Source organism: Triplophysa dalaica, chromosome 1 (genome assembly GCF_015846415.1).
Source record: "Triplophysa dalaica isolate WHDGS20190420 chromosome 1, ASM1584641v1, whole genome shotgun sequence".
Classification (NCBI taxonomy): Eukaryota; Metazoa; Chordata; class Actinopteri; order Cypriniformes; family Nemacheilidae; genus Triplophysa; species Triplophysa dalaica.
This window is the reverse complement of record NC_079542.1, coordinates 5,969,082-5,991,160: the sequence shown is the minus strand read 5'-3', so window position 1 is coordinate 5,991,160 and position 22,079 is coordinate 5,969,082. Positions and strand designations below refer to the sequence as shown.

The following is a 22,079-nucleotide window of genomic DNA, read 5'->3' as shown; positions in this document are numbered from 1 at the left end:
TTCTTTGTGACAAATTTGACCTCAACACGTGCAAAAATAAATCTGTAATTCGACCTTTCCTTTTGTTTCAAACGGAGTTAAAAATGGAGAGGCAAAGGGTCTGGATTGAAGCTTTGAGGACAATTGTGCTGGTTAATCAAGTGTTCATGCGATAGTTCACCCAATAATGGAAATTCTGTCATTTACTCACCCTCTTGTCATTTCAAATATATATGACGTTCTTTTGCAGAACACAACAAAACATATTTCAAAGAATGTTAGTAACCGAACAATGTAGGCAGCCATCGACTTGGCATTGGTTTTGTGTACAAAACAAGTTAATGGCTACCGGCGTTGTTCGGTTACCGACATTGTTCAAAATATCTTTTGTGAAGTAAAAAGTCACACAGGTTTGAAATGACAAGAGGGTGAGTAAATGGAATGGACAGAATTTTCATTTATGGGTGAACTATCCCTTAAATAACACCACATCTAATTAAACTGTAGAGACAATCTGAGATAATGCTAACAGTCTTGCTTTTCTGCATAAACAAACTTCAGTTCTGATGTACGGCATACAACGTGTAAGCCAACCGCACAAGTACATAAAGTACATATCGGGCTAAACCCGTACACGTCCGGGCCACACACACATCCCCCATCTTGCTCCAACCCCTATTTCTGCTATTAAATTTGGCAGTGCTCTTAATACAAAACTAATGCATTAAAACAGATGACTATCCAGTGGCTAAATAGCTATCAATTTCTCCCAGAGCTAACGAATTCCCACTGCGAGCGAGCCGGAGAGTGTCTGAATGTGTATTGCTTTGTAATTATCCCAATGATTCTCGGCACTTAATGGCAAGGCCTGGTGCTTTCCACACACACAGAAACTCAACGATTGTTTCCCCCAGAGACATGGTAATGATAGGTCTGTATCAAAAACTGGACTGAAGCACAGCCTTCTAGGTCAAAAACGTTCCAAAAAAACAGACTGACTACCTATCCATTGATATCATAACACCGTAGGGTCAAGACGGTGCCTTAAGGGCAGCGGGCTAAACTAGATTCGGTCATCCGTCACATCGATGAAGTGTTGACACCTTTGTAACTAGAATCATGATGTCATTGGTTAAATAATAGCCAATGAGATCACTGCTCTGAGAAGAGACAAAGGGATTTGCCTAATGGGCAGAAAGTCCCAAGCAGATATGAGACAGGAAGCTGCACCCTCGCTAATATCTCACTCTTTGTGTGTGTGCCTTTAGATGGGTTAACTTGGCAACAGTTTAGAGACAAAACTGTCCCCAGACCTTAACCAAACCATAACAAAATCTCTTTTTGGGGACACCAGGGGGTGTCTTCAAACGTAAACATTATCTTTAAATACACTGCATACTAATAGTAAGTAAGCTGCAGCCGTAAATGAGTTGGTCCTCTGTTTAACCTCATTCCTCTATCTTGTTTCTCACTTCGCAACAGTAGTGCAAGGAGTAACAGACCCGCGACCACAGAAGCTCCACTGGATGCCAAGTGCAGCGGCTGGTTCAAATTAGCCAATGCGAGCAGCGACATGCCCAAACAATGTGCACCCTCCCCTTGCATACCTACCACTTCCTGCACCTCTCTGACTCTCTCTATCCATCTGATGGGTGTCTAGAATCCCTTGTCTTTTCTATTCTATTCTAAAGGCATTTTGTTACTCTTACATCGCTTAAATTCAAAGACATTTACCGTCAAGTGCCGTCTACGAAGTTCGATGGAAAACTTTCTTTAATGCTTCTCCACAGAATATTGGCAAGACAAAATACTGACAGCACTGTTAGCTGTAAATAAACTTGCAAGTGTATAGCAGTAATATAAAAAAATGCCAAAAAGCTCAGGAGATATAATGGACGAGTTTATTAAACAAGTGCGTGAAAAAAGTCTCTGAACCTTACCTTGATTCGAGCTAATAATGAGCTATATAAAAATATTATAAATAGTGAGCAATTCAGTTCAAGTTCAGTTTGACATCATTTGACTTCAATCCACGTTAAGAGTACACAAAGTAACTTAAGCCTGCATATCGCCATATCTGTATAAAAAAAGTTATGGATCGCAACTTTGGACATGATTTATCATTCCTATACTTTAGGTCCCTACCAGTTCACATCACCGCTTCACCTGTACGTTTTCTTGACAATTCACACTGATAAAATACTTAAAAAATGAGCTGGTCTGTCTTATATTCAGCCCTCTATCTTAGATCAGCACAGATCGGTTTGGATGGATTTTGGTGCGCGTGCTATACCGAAGAACAAAAGCTCAACGCCAGAGGAGGGGGGCCTCCAAACAATCCTCCCCAGCAGCTTATACCACTCCAGTGCTCTTTAACACTAAATAAAGCAATAATTATTGAATTCCTTTGGAATAAATAAGCAGCTAGAAAGTAAACAATAGGAACATAATTGTAGAAGGAAGGCAATCAATGCCTGCAGTCATTTGGCTCGTGTTGATTATGCGTCCGCTCGTTTGTGTACATTTCTTTGTGTCTTTGAGTAAAAAGCAATAGCGGTTAGAGGGAGGGTGTAGTGACAAGCGCTTAAATAATACCCTCTTGCATACGGCGCCGCGAAACAAGCGCGGGGTAATCCTTCCTTCGTTAATGCCCCGCTCTCTTGAACAATAGTTCTCAATCAGCTGATCAATGCGTCCACATAATTCATTGGGCGAATCGGTCTGGCTGAGCAAGGGAGAGAAAGGGAGTTGACGTCCGCGGAGATAGATACTCCGAACGGTGAGAACCGAAGGTAGTGCGGATGCCCGCCAGGGCCTCGACGGGCCTGACGGCTCCCGCCCTGCACATGAGACATTTACTAATACGAGCAAGAATATACACATAATAAACTATTTACAGTGAGCTGAGCCACTCCTTATGATGCGTGACTCAAAGATCAAGCAGAAAAACGTGTTTAATCTAGGGTTGGATCAAAGGAAACAAGATGTGCAAAACTATATTAATCGCTAGACGTCGCTTTCCACCGTGAAGAGCTAATTAACAGCTTAGCCTCCTGTTGTTTTTATGAATGCAGGCCCCATAGCGCCAAGCCGCATCCCGCCCGTAGTACAATAACTCCGCCTGCAGGAGGCGACAGCTGTGTGGAGCTACGGGGGCATCACACACAGCTGTTCCAACTGTCCCCAGACATCTGCGGCGGCCCAGTGCCATCTGGAAATTTAGGAGGACGGTTTGGGACCTGCACGGGTCCTCCTCCACGCTTCCCAAAACAACCCATGGATTTCGGTAAGAGACCGCGTTACTAATTATTAGGACGCAGAGTGGAAGAATTCCGCGTATGTCTCGGGGCATGCAGACAGGAGACAGACACGATCAATCGAGAGAAATTCAGAGGTACTTAAAGCGTTCAATGATGTCCTATATTAGCAGAAAACACATGACTTGGTTTGGTGATCCGTCAGGAGCGAGACATACCTGCAATACAACAAATTCAGATGCATAAGGATGGAAACAGCATCATGCAGTTATGGGTCGATGCCAGATAGAAGCCAATGTAAGATAACTGCGTAGTCTATATATATGAAGATACAAGTCCAATTCAATTATTTATCAAACTGCAAACAAACATCAAACAAAACACGTCCAAGAAAAACACATCAACTTTAACATACAGAACAGATACGAGCTGCTGCAAAGAAGCCATTGAATGCTGAAGGATGATTGGAACAACATATGCACATAGGCAAAAGTTAATACTAACTGCACAAACACACTCCAATAGCCCAAGTTAGCGAATACTACAAAGAAACAATTCCTCATTCTCAAAAAGTAATAATATGAACAGAAGAAAGGCCCGACAGTATTACCTCCCCAGGCTTGAATTATCCGGCTTTCACCTCCAGCGTTCCTTGTTAGTCTGCGTGAATATTTCATTACCACATAATTGGTTGATGCTCCAGGCTAAGCAATAAGGCGGTAAGACTGCACCCCTCTTCCTTGTTCTCCTTCTCGAAAATTCACAAAGGGCAGTCCGGAGTCAGCGGCGCGGTGCGTTTTGAACCGGTCTCTTATGAGGAAATGTTTGAGTTGCCAGTCTCTGCCCCCCTTCTCATCTTCCCGGCTTCACCTTCACCCAGAAGCGGGCGTAATGAGAGGGCCCGATCCTGGCCCTGTGCCAGAGTAAATATTTAAGCTCAGCTTAAGAGCCCGGCTTTTATTAGCCGTGTTGGGCCTACAATGGCGCAACAGGCCCGAAGAGCGCTCCCCTTCTTAATATGCAAATGGTAAGCGGGGGCGGGGCGGGGGTGGTTACTTTGGGGGGATCATTTGCATGGCACATAAGCATCCTGAGTGTTTGAGGGCGATGTAGTGCTAACACAAACTTTGAGCACCTATCCATTTACTAGTGGCTCTCGCGCTTTCTAAAGATACATTCAGCTGTTTGCTTTAGCTCGATTAGACTTCCACTAACTTCAAGTGCACGCACATAAAGTGCTTTAAATATATAAAGCGCAGATCCTGCGCCAGGAATACAGAGCTGTTAAGTACAAGATCGCATAATACCTGTGAATCAACTTTTAAAGTAGTGTTATTAATCTAAACAATAGCTCCATATCGAGAGAAACTAAACATTCTGTGGCGTCTACTCCACTGCACACAAACGAAAAAACATCACACTGAAAAGGTTTTTTAGCAGTTACTCAACTCTTATGTTATTCCAAACCTGTATGACAGAAAGATTATGTTTTAAAGACAGATGGTAACCCAACATCATCGGACCCTATTGACTTACATTGGGTGGACACGAAAGACCTCAGACATTTCTCAAAATATCTTCTATTGTGCTCCAACACGAGGGTGAATAAATAAATACAGATTTATAGTCTTGGGTGAGTGATCCATTTAAGGAATAAACAACGCTCTCCCCCCACCCAGCATTCAGTATGTTTTGCCCTTCAGCAACACGTGAATTTAAAAGGAGCCGTATTTAAGCCCTGGCCTTCATCCTATACCCAGAGGAACCTGATCACTGGTGCTGAAAAGTGGAGCTCTTTGGGAGAGGCTCACCTGTCCATCCCATAATCGCCCTATCCTCCTCTTCTCTCTCAAAGCAGAATCCACATGGGTGCTGAAAACACACAGCAATTTATGGGATCCGACATCAGCCGGCTCATTACCCCGTAAAAAAGAAATACAACTTCGCTTCCCATAAAAAAGAAACAAAGTGCTCATTGATCAGATCGATCAATACTGGATCGATAACCTAAGCCCTCATCATTCCAAGCCCGGCATAATTACAGCTGAGATATGAGCATCATCACAAAAATCAAAAAAGTTGCCGGGCTAATTGGAGGCGGCTCCGTTGCTTTAGTGTCGCTGGGATATAAAAATGCTGCACCTCTACGAGCGAGTCCCAAAATAACCCCATCAGTAGCCGTGTCATTGCAAAGGTTGCAGCGACGGGTCCCATTTAAAGGATTTTAATTTCGGACGCCGCTACTGCGTCAGCACGGCACAGCTTTGCATCCCTCTTAATGTAAACAGCAGGTTAGTTATATGATCGCATTAGGCTGCCGAAAGGACGACTTGTGATTTTAATGTATTAAACGTTATGGAAGAGTGCCCTTTTATGCGATTTGCAGCGGGTTGACCTACTGCAGTTTGGGTACTTGCGGAAATAAGGAAATGTTTTCCACTTACAGTAAGTGGCAGAAGTTCTTAAGAGTGATGAGCTGGCTTGGTATTAGGAGGTTACAAGGTCATCTTAATTTTGGTAAAGAGCACAGAGAGTTTTAAAGGGATAGTTCACCTGAAAATGCTAATTCTGTCATCGTTCACTCGCCCTCCTGCCATTTCAAATCTGTATGACTTTCTTTCTTCTGCAGGACGCAAAAGAAGATATTTTGTAGAATGTCGGCAACAAAACAGCGGCAGTTTCCATTGACATGCATTGGTTTTGTGTCCATACAAAAGAAGTGAATGAGTACTGCCATTTGTATTTATAAAAAATTTCTATACAATACAAGGGAATGGTGGTGACTGAGGTTGTTTGACCGTGCAAGTCATTTGACTTTAAATGCATCTCCAGAAGATCTCCAAAATTGTAGATAAAAAGTATTGGAAGGAAACATGAACTATCTCTTTAACTTGCCGCCCTCTCCGTCTCGTGTTGCAGACACGAGTGCGACAAGCGGCTCAGTTTGCAAAGTGTTAAAAGGTAGAAAGTGCTTGAAAGTGCATAACCGGGCCCGTGCGGCGAAGCCTCTCTCCGGCTCAGGTTCTGGGTCACTCCACTTTGCACTGCATAAGCAATGAGCGGCTGGAGGCAGACTTGGCAACAGCTCTACGAGAAGCGTATACAGTTTCTACGCCGGCTCAGTGTCTCTCGCTTTCTCCCTCCCCTGGATGCTCCACCAAAACGCCGGGAGCGGCGTGCTTGTAAAAGTAACCACAGCTCTTTAAAAGGCTCATGTATTTACAAACGGAGGTATGTCGAAATCAAAGGCATTACCACATGACATAACACATCAAGCAGCCAGCGGATAGAGAATTTACAGGGCGGATTCGAACATGGGTGGTGCGCCCAGGAACTATGCCATTGTTTGATCATGCACAGCCACAAGCAAGTACAACTCACTCACCTATGACAGGTTCCAAGTTCAGCGGTTCACGGCCGCCACCCCCACCTCTCGCTGCCGTTTAGTCAGGTGGCTACAGGTGCAGAGCGCGATTGTTTTCTACTTCCTGTTGTTAATTTCACCGCGCGCGCTGGCTTGTTCTCTCCAAACGGCACGGCTGTCTCTCTGGTGGTTATGTAAGCCCAGTACATGAGCCGTTCTCACTCCTCTAACCGCACTTCTTGTGAAATACAGCAGTTAAATCTGTTATCCGTCCTGGTCGGATCTAAAGAATCGTTCTCTCTCTTTATCCCTCCCCCACTTTCGCTCTGTTGCCGTTCTGCCTAATCTCACCTCAGTTTTTATTTCGCCCGCCTTCATGTGCTGAGGACTAAAAATACATGATAAATGGTACATGATATTTTAAAGCCTTATCTCTTATCTGTTCTTACAAGGGAATAATAGGGTAGTTAATCCTGAAGATCTCCCTCAAATGGATTAATCAGCACATACGGACAATCAAATAAATGATTAATATTCCACAGACTCACGGTCGGACAGTTACCCCCAAAGCATCAGTAATAATTCAGTAACCCTTCCCAGACCAAGGCCGCGCCGCCCGCTGATGCTCTGTGATGCGGCAGGCACATAACAAACTCTCCCTGAGCTCAACCGCTGACCAGGCCAAACAGAATCTGTTTCTAATGGCACTGAACGCAAATAAAAACACATACCGCATATCCTCTAGCTTAGGCGTTATAAAAAACAGGTTTTATAAACCAGTTTTTCGAGGATATGGATAATTTGTCAAAATGTTGCTGTGGCTAAAGCAAACATGTCAGATGAGTGAAACCTATTGTTCCCCGACACAAAGCCGGAGTAAAAACAAGCCCAAAGTCATCCTAATAAAACTGACGAGAAAACTTGAATATACACACAAAGGGGTCGCGCGTTTGGACATCCAGCGTCCATCACCCCGTTCTTACATTCGGCTCGGGCAGATGTCTCCAGACAGGCTGTTTAGCAGCAGCTCTCTCTGCACTCGCACCCGGGGCACACCCTGTCCCAGTGATGGATTCCCTGTTTATTCAGCTATTTTTAGGACAAAAGGGAAGATCTCCACAGAAAACGTTCCCTTTCTCTACCATTACTAAGTTCGCCCACCCTCCTACAGGGGTCAAAAAACAGCCTTCCTCCACAAGCCGCCCGCATCTGCCAGCTTTTATTAATGTGAGAATGGACGCCGCGGCGGCACACGCATGCGCGCGTCTGCTCGAGCATATGTTTGTATGCCGTGGCTCTGCCATGTGGACCGGTATTAGCGGTCCCACGCTAGTTGTGACCCTTAACCCCCCACCCCCACCTTGGCCTTTGTGTAGGTCGCCCGGCTGGCTGGCTTGAGAAGCCCGTGCAGCTGTCCGCCGTCCTTTTCTTGGCTTCTACACTACGAAACATACATAACATGCCAGCATACTTTGAAACCTGAACAACACCTGTATTCTGCCACTCAAGCTGGGTTGCTCAACATGGCTACGCAGTTTCATTAGCACAACGACCCAGTATTGAACTAATCCATGTGTCTCTGCCGCTGTGGCCGGAGCCCCTTACTGCCTCAGCGGGGGCACCATTAGCCTTTCAGCGTGAGCGGGGCCGGTCTGAAACCTTGCCAATACGACTGTTGATGTATGGCCTAGAGCTCAAATAGGTATAAGCATGGTGTGCGAGGCACGTTGCGAGAAGCCAGGCTTTTCTATAACCGATACGGTTAACTTTGATCTCGTCTTAGCGTGGCTTGTTTATAAATCAGCCACGCAAATATTTATGAGCTGGATAGGAGAAAATGGCTGGTCTGGTTTATATCTGCGGTTTTCTATTCGTCCTTACCGCCCCCATCCAACGCTCTGCTCTTCCTCCCCTGGCTCACGCGGACACCACAGCGGCGGGGTGAGAGAGAGCCGACCCCGGACCACATCTATCATGACTGCGCTGTCCGGCTTTAATGGGCTGGTCATGTAAAGACCCTCCAGCCAGGGGAGGGCAGAGGGACTCTGAATATCTAAGAGATATAGCAGATTTAAAAAGCTCACAGGTCTACAGGTGGGGAAGGTTTCATGCCCACCGCTCCAGCTCAGATTTTTCTCTAGTAAAGATTATTTTTTTAAAGTACGGCATGCACCCTGCACACCTATTCCTTTCCGCCTGCGGTGCACAAGATGGGACGGCACGGCTCCGGCAGATGCGCGGGTTTTAATTGCTCCCCACAGTCCTGACCTCTGCTCCTGATCACCCTCTGATATACAGCATCTCTATTAAGATGGCAAGTAGGTAAATATTCTCCTAAAGACCCTCCCTTCATCTTTTTTCTTTGTCCTTCACCTCTCTATTAGTTTTCCCATTGTATCTGATGTCGGGATCCCCAAAAAACTGCACTTCAGAGGATGCAGTCTGCAGGGTCTCTAGATGTAAAGCTGTTTCTATGAGAAATGTTTTCAATTTCAGCAAAGAATGTTCGTTACAAATAAATGAACGTTACAAAAAGTACTGCAAGCAAACAAACAAATCCTGAATTCATTTGCTAAGCCTGATCAGAACAAGTAAACAGGAGCCTTTTGTGTGTGCCGGCATGTACGAAACTGTGCGAGTGAGTAAAGGGAGGCAGCGGTGATGGTAGTGGTGGCCGGCTTGTCGATCGATGCCGTGATTGGCAGTTAATGGCTTTTCCTGTTCTGCCTTCGTAACCTCACTCTGACGGCTGTTGCCTCTGATCAAAGATGGCAGATGCCGTTTGATTTTTGTATACAAAGCCCAGACTTTTTAGAGTTGACTTTATCATCTTAAATCATTTAAAAGTTAAGCTGAATACAGGGAATTCCTCTCTGCCAGGACAAAGAAACGAAACTAAAAGGACCCACTAGACATCTGTTTAAAAAGAAAGAATGCAGTTCAACCTTTTGCAAGTTTAAACACAATAGCCCAGGATATTATCATCTGCTCGCCTGGTGATGTAAAGGCCTGTCCCTAACTCAGTCCTTCAAATAAAAATGAAATCCGCTATAACGGCCAAAAACTGAATGATTTTCATTCATTTTCATTTTCATTCCTTTTCATTCTCAAACCATTCCTCTAAAATGGTATCAAAAATTTCAAATAATTCATCTCAGTCCTTTACACTTCAGCCGACCCCTTAATTCACCTGATAAACCGCAGCAATTTCTACATCTCATCATTGCAAAAGTTCAAACATCCCTCAAGCCGTAAAACGAAACGAAATAGGCAGACTGGAATTACAGAGGCCACGCTACATCTCAGTCAGACAGAATTTACAGAAAAAGGAAAGAACAGGGGGAGGAGGGGTTCCTATTCATAATGTTTTTAGGGTGATGCCTATTAAAGTATACAGAGACGTGGGTAACAAGAATAATTTATTAAAAAGGATGTGGGTCACCCAAGAGCAAAGGATCGCACAACTCTGAAGCAGATGCTGTTCAAAAAATCATCATCTCCGACTAAATACAGAACAAACGCTCTGCGTGTATGTATATACAGAGACCCGCTGGGAACAGCCGCTGCTGAATTAAAACACACATGCATTTCTCCCTGTGCAACCTCAACAAATATTTAATAAAGCCTGCTTCATATATCTCATTAATATGGCACTCCCTCTCTTCTCTTTGCTTAATTTAATAACAATCATTTGCATACCAAAATCCAGTAATCTTCTCTGGTGGCGAGACTTGCTTTATTCAGTAGCGACGACATCATTCTGGTTCAAATTAGCCGAACAAGACCATTCCAACCAAACTAGTTATAAATTGTGGACATTCCTTCGCAGTGACAGAGATAACACATTCAAACGGACCATCCAAGTCTGCGGCAGACAGTGGGCCTTATTTTGGGCCTGGTGTTGATTGAATGTGGCGATGCTGTGGGGATGGAAGGATGAAGGGGGAGCGAGATCCTGTGGGGAGTGGGTGGAGGAATGTGGTGGCTGTGTTGAAGACTTCCTCTGCTGTCTCTGCGCTCCATCTCTGCACCCACAACGCCAAAATCTCCACTTCATAAATCAGCGCTGCTGTATGAAAAATGCATCGTGATACACAAATGTGTGAAACCGCTTAACAACAGAAGAAAACTGTTTCCCTTTCTTTCAACAGCTGCAGCTTGTAAAATAAAAGGCACCTTGGAGAGGTTGACCTAAGGATTTACCTCATCAGTGGGAGGGGCTTCCTCAAGAGGAAGTTGTTATTGATATCTGTGGGGGTGTGCGCTTTATACTTCAGGTGTCCCGTATGGCCAGCAAGAGTTAGAAAAGAGAAAATGCACTTTGGTTCCGTCTAACATCTTCCTATTCGCTTTAATAAGGGTAAAGTAGAACACAGGTGGTGGAGAGAAAGAAAGAGAGAGAGAGAGAGAGAGAGAGAGAGAGAGAGAGAGAGAGAGAGAGAGAGAGAGAGAGAGAGAGAGAGAGAGAAGGCAACGAGAGAGCGAGCAGTCTGATAAGGGAGAGAGAGTGAAAAAAAGAGCAAGAAAGAGAGAGCCAAAGAGAAAAAATATTTAAATCGTACTTTATTTCCATATATTATTCACTTTTTTTGCACTACATACATCAGACTTTATTTTACTACTAATATTTTTTTTCTTTGTTAGTATAAGTATTTGGGGAGTTGACAAATAACTGTTTAAATGTTTCATATGGTGTACAGAAAAAAAAAATGAAGACAAATCTCTCGTATGCTTGCCCTGTCAAATAATTAATCGCAATTAAAGTTTGTTTTTACATAATATATATCTGTGTACTGAACATATTTATTGTGCATTTATAAACACATACTAATATGCATACTAATACACAGCCAATATGCCAAAAATAGGAATGATGATAACAACTAGTTAATAGTGAGGATTGCCCCCTACTGAAGTGTTGCCCAAACTTTTATTCCGGATGCTATAAATCGTCTGACAGCCCTATCTTATGCTGTTTTGTATTATAAAGATTAATCGCATAAAATATATTAAAGTATTACATGTATGGTATATTTGCTACCCATTTGCAATATTTGTATGCAGACCAGCTGCAAATGCTTTGGCAATACAAATCTAAAATTCCGTCAGGCCAGTAAAGCTCACTTAAATTGAAAGAGAGAGAAAGAAAACTAGCAGATAAAGTGTAATTGAAACGCCACTTAATGACGAACCCTCATCTCTCTATATATTACTATAGAGTCGTAATCCTTCATTTCCCCTCAGTTTCTCATGGTTCCCCCCTTTTACATGCATAAAAGCACATGATGAGAAAACAAGGTGTGAAATGATTTTTTCCAGAGGCGCTCCAATAAAAACCATATGACACCTTGAGCTGAACTGCTTAATTACAGAGGGATGAAAAACTGTAGTCAGCATCTGGTGAAAACATTGCCCCCATAACACCCAGAAATTTACAGCTCCCAGACCGAACCTTGTACTCTGGTGCACGGCAATTAGCCCATGCATAAGACGCTTCGATGAATGTCCATCCCTCCCATCTCAACTTTTTACACCGGTAGAGAAAGAGAATCGAGCCTACAGCCTGATCTGACCCTGTCGAGAACTGCATTCAAAACCTAAACTATTAACTAACACTCTCTGCATTCTCTTCCGTGGAGTGAAAAGCATTAGACAGAATCACTCCTTTCAATAGAACTTTGTTACTTTGTGGACTCAGAAGACAGAGATATCGTCTGTGATGAGGGCTGAGTGAAAAACGGTGAGGTCCAAAGCCTCATTTCATGCGTGGATTTATTCGTCCCAAGACTCTCTTCAGCAGCCCAAAGCTAAACACAGTGTGTTTTCCAGCCCTCCGCCTGCCACTAAGCACCGAGAGCAGCCTTGTGGCCTGGGCCACTTACAAACCATTAATCTGGTTGCTAAGTCACTGATGTATTGATGCTGGTGAACCAGTGAGTCTGTCTGTTGCTCTCTTTCCCACCCACCGTCTTTCTCTCCTGCACTCTCGTCCACAGCAAAGAAACATGACAAATAGGATGTCTTTAATATCTCAATCGTTTCTCTGAGATGGAGAGCGAACAGACTTTTCTATTGAGAAACAGAACGCACCGTTCTCTCATCTCACAACATTCTCAAATGACCTCAAATATTTATCTTCAAAAGGAAATTAATTGTGACAAAACTTTTTTATATCTTAAACTTTATAAGAAACATCACAACAAATGTGACCCTGGGCCACAAACCAGTCTTAAGTAGCACGAGAATTTTTGAAGAGTTGGAAAAAAAAAACTCTGTTTTAAAACAATTTCAAAAATCATGTTTTCATGCAATTTGATTGATATTACTTGGAATGCACAATAAAAAACATGGTTCTCATTTTGGAAGCAAACTCTTAATTTGTAGCGATGCCCAACAATACATTGATAGATATATCAAAACATTATTTTGGTGAGCGGATGAAGCAAAATCATAAATGAAAATTGCTTGAAAAACATCTCCAAACTTTACTCCCGCTAGAATTATCCACTCAAGTTTGGCATCTATGTAAAGTTCAGAACTTCAGATTTAGGCTTCATCTACTCTCCACATTGTCATTACAGCGGTAGGTCAATAGAGAGCATTAAAACAAACCTGTTTCTTCCTAGCAACGGCCTGCTACAGCCCCTCTGATGCACAACTTTAAAGACAATTTTCTCAATATTTTGATTCCAGATTTTCTGTTTTTGCCGTCCAGGTTCACAAATGTACTACACAATAAAACAAGCTCTAAACAACACAATCCTCTGTCTTATTAACAGGCCAAATCGGACTCATTACTTTCTACTGTTGTCAGGACAATTTATATTAAAAAGGCCCGACGCTTACTGCTCTGGGACCTAAGAAATTTGACTCTCATTTGACTGACAAATGCATGTAAATGACCAAGAAAACTTTACAACAAGCAGATCAAATTAGGTTCGAAAATAAGGTCATTTTAAGGATTGGGCAAACAAACACTTTCTTCTCTGTGCCAGACGAGAGGAGGAAGAGGGACTGAGGTGTGTTGGCAGTGATCGCAATATAAACGATACAACGCTAATATCTTTTACAAGACTGAGGCTGGCACAACTCTGATAAAACATTAAGGCACAGCGTAAAAAGAGAAAGTTGCTTAAAATAAGGGCTGGGAATGGGGAACGTAAAAGTCAGAGGTTCAAACCCGGGGGTGTAATTCATGAACGCTAGCGCTGCAGAGACCTATCAACACCGTGCCCTTGAGCGAGCCACTTAACCCCCGAGGGAATGTGCCTGCAGTAAGTGAACTTTTAAATCGCTTCAAAGCATCTACTAAATGTCAAATAAGTGAATAAAAAAGAAGTCAGGTCAGTCCTGCGTACAGTGTTTAATGCTCTGCAACGTAACTGGGCTTTAGATAGATTCTATGGCAACTTTAACTAGTCACCGTGAATGCGTAAAACGCGATTTTTGTTTGCCATCTTTATAGTGACTTCCAGTGGTTATCCTTTATAAGGAATGACAGTAAGGTAGAGGATACAACGATGAAAAGAACGAGAGACAAAGCAGGGAAAAAGGAAAAATAAGACTTGACTGAAGAAATGTTTATTTTTCCAGGCTGGTCGGATTAAAGTTATTTAACCTTAGGAACACAGGAACGGAGAGGGACCACCCACCAGCCCCTGACCCTTGCTGGTTTGTTTTTTGCATGATGCGTATTAGCCTTGTTTATTCATTTTTAGATGACAAAGAATAGAGAAAACCAAGCGAGAGGAAAGAGCGAGACACTGAGGCTGGAAACAGGCAGACCGTATGAGTCAGACAGATATATGGTCAGGAATACAGTCTGGGGTTTTAGTCCTGGGTTTGTTTCGAATATTGTAGCTTACGCTTGGGTCAATGACATGATGCAGATTTTTTTGGTCCGGTTATTTTAATTGACCAAAAACGCATTAAAATGTCTAATCCTATATAACATAAAATGACTTGAATACACATCTTCCGTTATTAAAATAGTTTAAAATTTTAGAAGTTCATTTTGGTATTTGAGGGGCATGAAGTGGGACAAAAATGTCATGGTTGTACAAGAGTCCAGAAATGATAATGGATAAAGGTCTCTTCAAAACGAATTGAACATTTTTGAAAAGAAAATCTTAATAGTGATTGCAAATTCCTAAGAATACATCTAAAAAAGAAATTGTAAAATCAAAATATTTTAAATATTAATACGAAAAAATGATTGCTTAAGTAATGCAGAAAGAAATGTCAATGTTACATGAAAAAGGAGAATGATAATTGACCAATATGACGCTTCGTCAATGTCAATAAAATATACTGGCTCTATAAAAATTAAGATGCAATAACATGTCAGGGTGAAAAAGTATATATTCTTCTCACCCGGTATTTTAAGTCATCAAGCATTTGCTGAAAATGTTTAAGGTTTTTTATTAAAAGAAACCAGCGTAAATCAAATAGTTATGTGATGGAATAGTTCATAAAACTATATCTTGATTTCGTTGGACATCCCCATCCGTCATTGACCCGCCCTCAAAACACGTTCTTCAAAAACTACTACTCGCTCTCTCCTTCCTACAGTGGCGTAACACACTCTCTGATCCCTGTGTACACCCCAGTCCCTCTCCGGTCTCCAATCCCCTGTTTGTGCTGATCAGGCAGCAGATAATGGGATCAACAGCTTCCTTCAGCAGTGGAAGGAGCATTGCTTACTTGCTCTTGTCATGCTGCCCAAAAAGAGAGAGGGGGGAGAAATCAAAACAAACAACCATTACAACACAATAATATCTGCTCCTCGGCCTCTGGACAAAGACGCACGCTCCCTCTCGCTCAACGTTCTTCAGTAATACAGGAAAGCATATGAAAGCTAAGTTTGGCCTACCATGTGTTTCTGGACGGCTGCTGGTCCCTCCATTGAACACACACACATAAATAAACTTAAAAGAGGGTCAGATGCGCGTAACCGCCAGCAGCAGCTGGACGATAGGTCTGCGTCTGGCCTTTCTGAGGTGGGGGCTGAATGAGTTGTGAAATTCCTGCAGACCTCCAGACACGGCTTTAATCCCACCCTCTTTGCAACAAGCCCCTCCCCTATTGACAGACCGCTCTCCCGGCAAAACTCTACTTATCTTCAGGGAGCAAATAATCCGCCCCTCCTCTCAAAGGGGAGCATCTGTTCGGCACCCTATAAGCTGGGCAAGAGGGCAACTCTGGGATACAAATCTTGAGAATTCAAATGTTTTTGAATACAAATAAGATCAATTTTTCCCCCTTTCATAGATGGAATAATGTTAGACATCGACCACCTCGGTCACCATTCACTTTCATTTCATGTTTTATTTTACAATGAAAGTGAATGGTGACCGAGTCTGTCGGTCACTAATATTCTGCCTAAACGTCTCCGTTTGCGTTCCACATATACATCTGTATTTTTGTAAACTCTCTGAGTGCAAGTCTCAAATGCAACCTGTTGTTCGGCTCCTGTAGGTGATATGGATTATGTCTTTGACCGAGAGAGAGGCAGGATGTCTCAGTAACAGCTCTGTGGATATGGAATGGGCGCTTTATTAGCGCGGTACTACCGGTAAATCAAAGCTCAGCTCTTCCTGGAACAGCAGCAAACCTTTTTTCCCCACTGAGCACTATTACCGAACAATCACAGGCCAGCCATGATAATTAGCAGAGTATCTCCATCTAAATGAGCGCTTCTCTCTCTCTCTCTCTCTCTCTCTCTCCCTCCAATCATCCTTCAATCCTCTCTCTAACACAAGTCTGGAGGGACTTGTAGAGTTTGGGTGTGCCGTTCTCTCTGGCATAGAGGTTGAGCTTCACTGTCCACAGATGAAAGATATAACCACGGGCTGTACCAATAGTGGTAAAACGCTCCCTTGTGACTTTAACTCGAAATTACTCTGCACTTTTATGTGATAATAAAAAACTAAACGCAATCCTGCTGGAGCCCGGGCAATCCTGGCCTATTCGTGAAAATGTTGTGGCTTCTGATGAAGATAAATCTAGATCCAAAAATCTTAATTATTAACGGAAGGGGTCAGCGCGATCGAGATACGCGCTTTCAGGGTAGCCGCTACGGCTAATCCCCCATTTTCGCATTACTGTCCGTTTTGTTTTAGCGTGTTTTTGCTTCGTTTTCTCCAGAGTGTAGACATTTTCATTCCTCACGCCCCGGCTGATCCGGTTGTATTGCACTGGAGGGAAAAATACGTTGAGAGCATCCAAAATCCAGACGCTTTGCGCTGGATCACGGCCGCACTTGGAGCACGGTCAAATCGCTGTTAGCATAGCTGAGACACATCTAGATGCGATCCAGGGTTCTGTTTGCAAGAGTTTGGGCAGTGAACAAATGAGAGCGTGTACGCGCGCCTACGGGGAGTGTGTAAATGTGCACAGCACACAGTTTGTATAGTTTGTGCGTTTAATGGAGCGAGACCAACACGCTGGCGGTGGAGGTGGTTCTGCGGGGGGGGTGTTGTGAGGCCTTTCTTGGGTAAAGATTCCCCATGTGATAGTGACGGCACTTTCTTCCTCTCTTTCCACGGCCATGCGGCATCTGGAGTGGATTTTGTGCGAGCAGACACCGTAGAACATGATTACATTCAGTTAACTGTGCTCTAAACTGATTATGCATGTGCCAAGCTAATGGACTACATTTGCAAGAGGAAAAATAACATCCAATCAATCTCAATTACCCCAGATCGTACCGGCCCCTGAGACAAGGAAGGTAGCCAGCCCGATACTCCTCCTCTTCTCTTGAAAGGCCTGCCTGGAAGCTCTGCTCACTCCATCCTGTCTAGAGCCGAGAACCCAGTCTCGGACTCCGAGCTGGCAAAAGTGCGTTCAAGCGTCTGAGACGTGCTTACTCAGCACAAACAACAATTCTAGACGTGAATATCAAGTGAACGTACGGGAGATGTAAAGTTACTTTTTGAGTAGGGACTGATTCACGATTAATACAAATAGACCACCAATTTAAAGGGATACATCACCCAAAAATGATAATTCTGTCAACATTTACTCACCTTCTAGTTGTTCCAGATATGTTTACATTTCTTTGTTCTGATGAACACAGAGAAAGATATTTGGAAGAATGCTCATGAACATACAGATGTTGCCCCCATTGACTACCATAGTAGGAAAAAAATACAAGGGTAGTCAAAAGTGCCCCAGAACGGTTTGCTGTCAAACATTCTTCAAAATCTCTTCTTCTGTGCTCAACAGAACAAAACAATTATAAAGAATTTTGTCCTACTATGGTAGTCAATGGTGAGCAAAATGGTCTGGTTTATAACCTTTCTTCCAAATATCTTTCTCTGTGTTCATCAGAACAAATAATTATAAATATTTGGAACCACTCGAAGGTAAGTAAACGTTGACAGAATTAAAATTTTTGGGTGAAGTATCCCTTTAACTCTTAAACAAGTACTAAACAAGAAAAAACGGCTGAGATTTGATTTTATCCATCGAAATTAACCTAATCGTGAAAATTTGAGAGACAAAACTTTTTTTTTCGTTGGCAAACCTTGGACTGATAGCCTGTGCACTATAGAGAACATTTAAAAGTGAGCGCTTTCTTTGATTTGACACATCGCAGCCTCCACAAACAACCAACTTGAACTCTAAACCTGGTTCTATTGTATTCTCCATCTGCAAGTTCTTACGGGTGACCGTCATGACATCATTCCTGACACTACAAAGCGGGCGGGAAATCTAAGAGAGCAACAGAAGGTAAAAGTTCACCAGAAAGTGTAACGGGTGTGTCTAAAACCCGAGACGGATTCAACCCTGCACCCTAGATAGCAGATTCGGGAAGCGTCACCCCCGCTGTGCAGTGGTCCGTGCGGTCAGGGCGATTCTCTCAAGCTTTCCAGTGGCTTCGGAACATTCCAATCCGTGGGGTGGTGGGGGAAGGTGTATTTTTAGAAAGCCCTAATATGTGCCGCATACCACAGACTCTCAAATTATCCCATCCAGCTTAGCCATAGTTTTAAACCTTCCTTTTTAATTCCAGTAATTACAGGCTCCAATTTACGGGGCTGTGCACACAAAGGGCCTGTTTAATGCAAACCAGTTTGATTCGGGCAAAGTGTCCTGAGGATCTACCACATCTTACGGCCTGTTTATGCCGACTTGATTTATTTTCTCCCGGCAGGAGGTCCAACATTTCGCATTTCGCATCAGATTTCAATTGGGAGGGATAAACGCCACGTTTTTCCTTCTCCGTTTAACCACTTGTACAGCCAAGTTGGCAAATGACTCTTGTTGGTGTCGGGCAGTCAGTTTGTCTATCGGAGCTATAAATTCCCTGCAAAGTGAAGCCTGTGGCATTGCACGCTTAAAAACTAGACCTCAGCACCAGCATGCGCGTATCGCCCTGTAATCACATTTGCATGTCATGAAATACAGCTATAACTCAAGCCGTGAATGTCTTCGTTTGCGTGTAGGCCGTCGCCGCTGATGCTTACAAGACCGATACCGATGTCAAGTCAGTCAACTCTACGCTCTCTTCCTGTCTTCTCGGATCTGTGGGGCTTTTAGAGCCGAGGAACCATTTTAAGCAGCTTAAAGCTTAATTATCATGCTCGGATGTGTCGAACATTTCTAATCTGCCACAGAGTATTGAACATTCGCTGTTAGGCGGACTAGTCTCTTCTCAGCTGGCTCTCTTTCCTAAAAGGGACGAAATATAACGCTTCTTAAACATTCCCCTGCCAATGGTTCACTTTATTAAACTCAGTATGTGGTGCATACTTACATTTCCATGTAAAGAAGCTCCATACGGAACAATAAAATGTTCTTAATGTCTACCTAAGATGTCACCTTGCCACTGATCCTAAAATTCAGCTCTGTTCCCCGGGACCCAAAGCTCTGCCAACAGCACTGCCTCCGCAGGTCAAGCCAGGCACGTCAAGAGTCTTGTGTTACATGTTTGAATCATTGTGGTATTTGTAAATACGCTTGATTCAAGTCTCGGCTTGATTGTGGCGGGCAATGGCATCTCATGCTGATTTTTTGTCCTCCCAAATGACATTACAATCTGGTTCCTGGAGAAAACAGCCAACCAAGATCTGTAAAGTTATGACTGCCTAGACGGTCTCTAGGTGTGAAGAGTTCAAACTGAATTCTTGCAATGAAAGGACTTTTAAAGGGACAGTTCACCTGAGAATAAAAATTCTGTCATCAAGTACTCACCCTCTTTTCAACCTGTATAACTTACTATCTCCTGCAAAACTCAAAGAAGTTGTTTTGAAGAATGTTTTTGTAACCGAACAACAGCTGTACCCATTGACATGTCGTATCGACACAAAATCAATGCAAGTCAATGGGTACCGCTGCGGTTAAGTTCCCAACATTCTTCAAATTATCTTCTGTTGTGTTCTGAGGGAAAAATTCATACAGGTTTTAAATAACAAAAGGGTGAGTAAATGATGACAAAAAGTTCATTTTTGGGTGAACTATCCCTTTAAAAAGTTAATCCTTCATGGCACTAACAGAGCTTTGGATGTTATTCTAAGTTGCTCTATTTTAGCAAAGATGTCTACTGTGATTAATCTACAGTTTTTCATCCTTCGAAAAGTTGAACGTTCCTGTACAGAAAAGGACATTAAGCGGTAAAAAAAAGTGTTTATGTATAGATGGTGAGTAGGAAGCTGGGACATCTATTTACTTTAACATGAATACCCAATTCTGGTCTTATTGTTTACAATTCATCAGTGGCCATTATTCCAAATAAAAAAGTTTGTCTTCGTAACCTTTCTTCGAAATGCAATTCCATTTCCTCCGATTCAACTTTTCAGCGGACAAAACCTTGGCCAAGTGACATTAACCAGCAGCCAAAAACCTCTCAAACTGTGTTTCTTCTTGTTAAATATAATATTACCGAAATTGACTGTATTACAAAATTAAAATATGCTCCCTAATTACTACCTAACATAAAAAAAATGGACCGCTCAAGTAACCGGTCTCATTAAACATGGGACCGAATGAGCACGAGAAACAGATATTTAAAAGGAAGAAGTCCTTGTGTGAAGTTGGGCCCGTCTAGGTTAAACACAGCCCGAGCCGGGCTCGCAGACACACAGGATAGGTGCCTAAATGGAATCAGGCCTGTTAGATTTATGGCCATTTGTTCAAAGAGTGTTCATCCATTGGCTATTATGGAATGATTAGAGTGGAAGGTGAAGCTCCAAGTCCGGCGAAAATCAATACGGCTGTCGAGAGCGATTCTGCCCTTCCCACTCCGAACGGTATTAGCACCAAACCTCTGTCTCTTCACACTTCTTCATCCTCTCTTCCAGCAATTTCATCAGCTGCCCTTCTCCCCACCCTGCTGACCCAGGTGTTCCTCCCTCCCTCTAAGTGCCCCTGTTCTCCCTTCTGCGCTGCATGCACATTAGGCCTTAATATACTGCACCAGCCCATCGCTCATAGTCGCGGTACAGACGTAAAGCACTGGTCGATTCAGTCATACAGAAGACTCTGTGAGGATATAATAACGCGGTGCCCTAACCTGAACGATACAAGAAAACTGCATGATTTATATACCAGATAATTCCTTTACGTCCATCACGGTCTCCATTTTTGGACCAGCTATTGGAAAAAAAAGCACCACCAAAGACAAAAAATAAAATGACTTGCTGGAAAAGCTTGGTTAGGACACATTTAGATACACTCGACTCACCTTGTACAACTTGAGACTGGCCTCGTGACGAGAGTTTACCGTGTGCATCCTCAGCTTCTCCAGGCTGTTTGTGTAGTAGTCGCAGGCGTTGCATTTGAGATGTACGGGATTGCCGATGGCCACGCATTTGAGGCGCCACTCGTTGCCCTTGCCGCCCTCCTTGATGTGCGCCACCAGCTGGTACTTCTGCACGTGCTTATCAGTCTTGCAGTGCAGTTGGAAGTTGGCCTTGAGTTGCGTGGTGTAGTGGCACAGCTTACACTGGTGCGAGTCGCCCACCCCGGCTCTCCACTCCTCTTCTGGGAGCGAACGCTCGGCGCTCATGTGCAGACCCAGCACGTCCAGGTTGTCGGTTGTGAAACGGTTGCACACAGCGCATTGGAAGAGTTTGAGGGAAGGGTCGCTGGACTGGGATAGGCTCTCACCGAGGGTCATCAGCTCCTCTGAGACCAGCTGACCTCCACCCAGGCGTACATCCATGGCCATGTCCCCTCCAACTGAGGGTAAAAAGATCAGAGCAAATAAGACATGGGAGTTTTTTCAGGCATAATGTTTTGTCTAATGGCATAGTTCACACATATTTTTTTTCATTGAGTCAGTCATGTCATTTCAAATTTGCATAACTTTCTTCTGCAGAACACAAAAGATGACATTTTGAAGAATGTCGGTAACCAAACAACACCGGGACTCCATTGACTTCCATTGTATGAACACAAACTCAGAGAGACATTTTTCTAAATATCTTTGTGTTCCACAGATGAGGGTAGATAATGAAATCATTTTTATTTGATCC

The 22,079-nt window shown here is 43.2% G+C and overlaps 1 protein-coding gene across 3 annotated transcripts in view; it reads right to left on the bottom strand.

Annotated features, from left to right (window-relative positions):
- The window catches only part of zfhx3b (zinc finger homeobox 3b), a 142,719-nt gene that overhangs the window by 66,766 nt on the left and 53,874 nt on the right, over positions 1-22,079 (bottom strand). For all 3 annotated transcript variants that reach the window (XM_056770081.1, XM_056770233.1, XM_056770156.1), the window contains exon 3: positions 21,287-21,783. In XM_056770081.1, coding sequence (XP_056626059.1) covers positions 21,287-21,783 — 497 coding nt within the window. The remainder of the gene's footprint in view (positions 1-21,286; positions 21,784-22,079) is intronic.